Source organism: Magnolia sinica, chromosome 1, assembly GCF_029962835.1.
Source record: "Magnolia sinica isolate HGM2019 chromosome 1, MsV1, whole genome shotgun sequence".
Taxonomy (NCBI): Eukaryota; Viridiplantae; Streptophyta; class Magnoliopsida; order Magnoliales; family Magnoliaceae; genus Magnolia; species Magnolia sinica.
The window spans coordinates 40,201,342-40,205,554 of record NC_080573.1 but is presented as its reverse complement, the minus strand read 5'-3'; the positions used below and the strand labels follow the sequence as shown (position 1 = coordinate 40,205,554).

Sequence of the window (4,213 nt, the reverse complement as noted above, 5' to 3'; positions counted from 1 at the left end):
TTGGCTTTATGTGGGCCATTTCTTGGGGGCAATGTTGGTTAAATGTCCACATTGTCAAGGTCGATTGTCAATGCCAGTTGTTGATACCGATTATGAGTATGTGACAACATAGCATCATGATACATGCCCATACGCATCATCTGCATGTTTGTTATGAGATGTGGTTGATCATTGCATATGTCATTGAGCATGTTGTTATAAGACTCCCTGATAGGCGGAGGTTATCTCACATGAGCACGCGGTATACGCAGGATTGATGCATGACTGAATTGTATGACTCATGCATCTTGCATTATGATTACTGTACGCCCTAGCGACATCAGAGCCGTAGCCTCCACAGGCATATTGTGGATGCCCAAATGGGATATCGAAAATGTTTGGTTCTAGCATACGGGCGCCATAGATGTCCCTGGGTAAAAATCTCTAAACCTCTGTGGCCAGGAGACGCCCCAACGTCGAGACCGAGTGGATACATGAGCGCCCGAGTGCCGAATACCAGGAGGCCACGTCTCCCACTGTGTCGTGGTCAGTTGGGAGGGGGTGTGGCCTTACCTACCCGAGGGTAGGCTGAGTTTGACCAGCTCGTGAATGGGTTCGCTATCGATGTGCCGGATAGGTATTGGCAGACTATTGGCCAGGCGGATAGTGAGGTTTCTTACGCTCACTTGGACTGTGCGACTAGGAGAGTGACAGTGCCATTTGGAGTATACTAAACCCCGGTGATGATCCCAGAGATGAACTGTACTGATATGTGGGTTTAGTGAGTAGGAGTTGCATACTCATTCATGCATTCATTTCATTCACTATCCACTCAGGCTAGTGGTGCGCAACTATTTATTACGTGTACCTTTGTAATGGCCAGGATTTCAGTTGGGGCACGCGACTAACTTGAGATCAGGAGTTTACCACATTGAGTCTGACTATCCAAATTTAGGTATGAGACTGGTTTGGATAGGAGTCCCTTGTGATGGACCCTATAGCCTGCGATACTACGTACTATCATCTCGACTTCACACTCCAGTATGGTCATTCCATTCGCACCGCATATTGCATGACATTCGCGGTATATGGCATCTTGAGTTATTGTGTCTCTGCATTTATATGGTCTAGGTACGGCTGACGCTATTTGTGTTGCTCATCAGGGATGTATATTCCATTGCATCCTCTGTATTTGATATTTGGCTCTCTTGGACTCCTCATTTGCATAGTTGATTTGTATTGCGTATTCTAACGTTGAATGACTCCTGATCTTGTTAGTATTTCTGCTTATTCCGACATTATATGATTTATGGATTACCAGTATTTTCGGTATTGTATGACCATGGCATTGTATTGAAAACTTGACACTTACCTTGTGCACACATTTACACCACCCTCTAATCTTTCTATAAGCTTATGCACGATAGATGCGTGCAGATGATGATAGATTACAGCAGTGTTGAGCTTGGAGCGTGCGGCGGTCTTCTGGAGCTTGATTTTTGATTTATATATTTCCCTTTCAGCATTGTATTCAAATGTTTATAATAGTGGATATGTGATAATGATGTTGCCTTTGTGATTTAGCTATGCTTGTAGTTATGCTTATTACGAGTTAAATGTACAAAAAAAAAATCCTCCTTGTAGCATCCCAGGATCGGAATCTGGCGTATGGACGCTAGGAGCCGAGAATGGGGTACTGCGGAGGCTGTCAGCACCGGATTCGACGATCGAAATTTTGTGAACCCGGTTTCCGAGTTTGGGGCGTGATAATATGTGCCCCATGAATTAGGGCTACGTGTTATTCATCGCTTCATCTTTTTTGCAAGAATGCACAAGGTTCTGCGCCACCTCACTTTTGAAAGGTGGCAGGTTCTGTGCCACTTCACTTTTGAAAGGTGGCATGTTGTTGAAAGATATGGGGTGAAATATATCATTGAGTGCGAGTACGATTTTATTATTATTAGGTGCCTAGTGCCGACATGTGATGGGATCTTATTGGTGCATGAGTGCATTCCAAAAATGAGTGTAAATAGCTTGTATTCAAACTCTAAAAATCATTGATGTGGATCATCAATTAATCGTGATTATAAGGTTGCGTTGAGAAAATGGACACATCAAATCAGGGGACCATCTCAGAATGTGTTGCTCATTGGGTTGTGACACAGGCTAGATCCTATGCCACTAGAAGCGTAGCATAAGCTGGCCATATGCTACATTGTGACCTGCATTTTCGGCAAGAGGTTGGTTCCTCCACAAGTCCTCTGTTATTGGGGGCAAGTCCTATACCGGTAGGGTTGTGTGCAGTGTATGGCAGCTTAAAAATCACGTGGACAGAGATATTAACCATTTGATACTTCTGCCAAGGAGATTGTTTTTTCACCTTATATATATATATATATATATATATATATAAATTTATTGATATTATTAAATAGATTTGTAGAATTTTATTAATAAATTCTTAGCATAAGTAATTTAATTATTAAAAAAATAATTTACATAGCTCATCATTAATTTATGACATTGCAATTTGTGTCCACACCAAACGCTAAACATTCATCATCATCATTCTTGAAATAGTAATCATAATAAAATAAGCAAATTGAGATCACTCTTACTCACATAATGGAACCTAAGAAACATGGCACATCCATCCAACAACGGGAATCCTTAGTAATGCCAACAATGTGGGACCCACCATGTTGTGTGTGACATGCTCTATTCATTGGGTGGTAAACATCAATAATTACGTCGCCATCATCCTGGTTGAACCCAATGAGTTAATAATGTACATATGTTCCCTTATTCATCAGCTTAGGCTCAAATGTTAATGGATGAATAACCTCTGAATATGTTTCCCGGTATTTGGCAACTGTGAAGTAATCAAGGAATTCATACACATTACACCCACTGAGTAGGATAGCCACAATAACATGTTCGCAAGGGTACGCATGTCTTTGAGAGAACAAACATTGGCATGCTCCACGTTGAATATCCACCTTAAATGCTCCTTCACCTTTCACAACAACCTCAAAACTATTTTGCACTACCTGACACAGAATAACGCTCTGAGTCTTCCTCTACTCTAGAAATAACATCTTGAACACAGGGGACAAAGATCGTCTTCCACTCTGAACTTACTTCCAAACTGCCGTTAAATGCGATTGTGACGTAATCGTGCAAGTCTAACAACATGGAAGTGATGGGAAGATATCCCGAACTCACAAACTGATACCCAGAAGATTCTGGAAAGAAATTGTAGTAAACATTAAACTTCCCTTGAAAGTGAGATGTGGCCCATTGCTTAGGATTAATATCCTTTACAAAATTCCATGCTTCTTTATATTTACTCTGAATCTGATGCATGCAATCATCAAATTCAGAATGAAACAGTGCAAAAGTTGCACTCCTAAAAAGATCCAACAATTCATCACATTCGAACTTCTGCCGAATTTCATCAAACAGCCCCTTAAGATGGTAACCATGATATGCATGTGGAAAGAAATCATTAACATCTTCAAGAATTCCTTCCTGCCTATCTAATATAAATGTTAATCCAGATATACTTTCCAACACTTGAGTCAACTCCCCACAAAACCATTTCCAACTCTCTATGTTCTCCGATTCAACAAATGCATATGAGACTAGGAAATCATCGCAGGTAGCATCAATGGCACTGGCTAAAATCCACTCACCTAGGTATTCTCCTTTCATCTTCATACGATCAAGCCTCACAACTGGTTGACACGCTTTCTTGAAACAACAAATTGCAGCTTTACATGCAATAAAAAGTCTCAATGAGTTGTCAGATGACCTGCTAAGCTTTGTCATGCTTCCTGGATTTGTCATCTCAATATCCTTGCAAAGCATCCTAAGATTTGGATAGGATAGTTCAAAGTGCATCTCTTTTAGTGCCAATTCTTTACCTCTCCAAGCTTTATCATAACTTCGATCTTGTATTCTCGACTGATCTCATCAACGATATCTTTGGGTGTACAATCCAAATTTTTTCGGAGTCGATCCTTGACCAAAGTTGCAATCCATTTTCTACTGGCTTGTTGATGCGTCTCTGCGTTTGACATTGTTGGCTCATTTGCAGCATTACAAGTATGGTTTCCCTTCAAGAATTTTATCTTAAATGTAGGCTTGTCAGGAAGCTTACATGCACGTATACACCATAAGCAATCATATTTAATACATTTTCGCCTGAAAATGGCCATGGCCTGACCTGGTT

The 4,213-nt window shown here is 40.8% G+C and overlaps 1 protein-coding gene across 1 annotated transcript; it reads right to left on the bottom strand.

Moving 5' to 3' along the window:
* Positions 1–3,015: 3,015 nt before the first annotated feature.
* LOC131245642 (uncharacterized) lies at positions 3,016–3,882 on the bottom strand. The gene has a single exon (XM_058245233.1). The coding sequence runs from the start codon at positions 3,880–3,882 to the stop codon at positions 3,016–3,018; it is 867 nt and encodes a 288-aa protein (XP_058101216.1).
* Between the last annotated feature and the right edge of the window lie 331 nt (positions 3,883–4,213).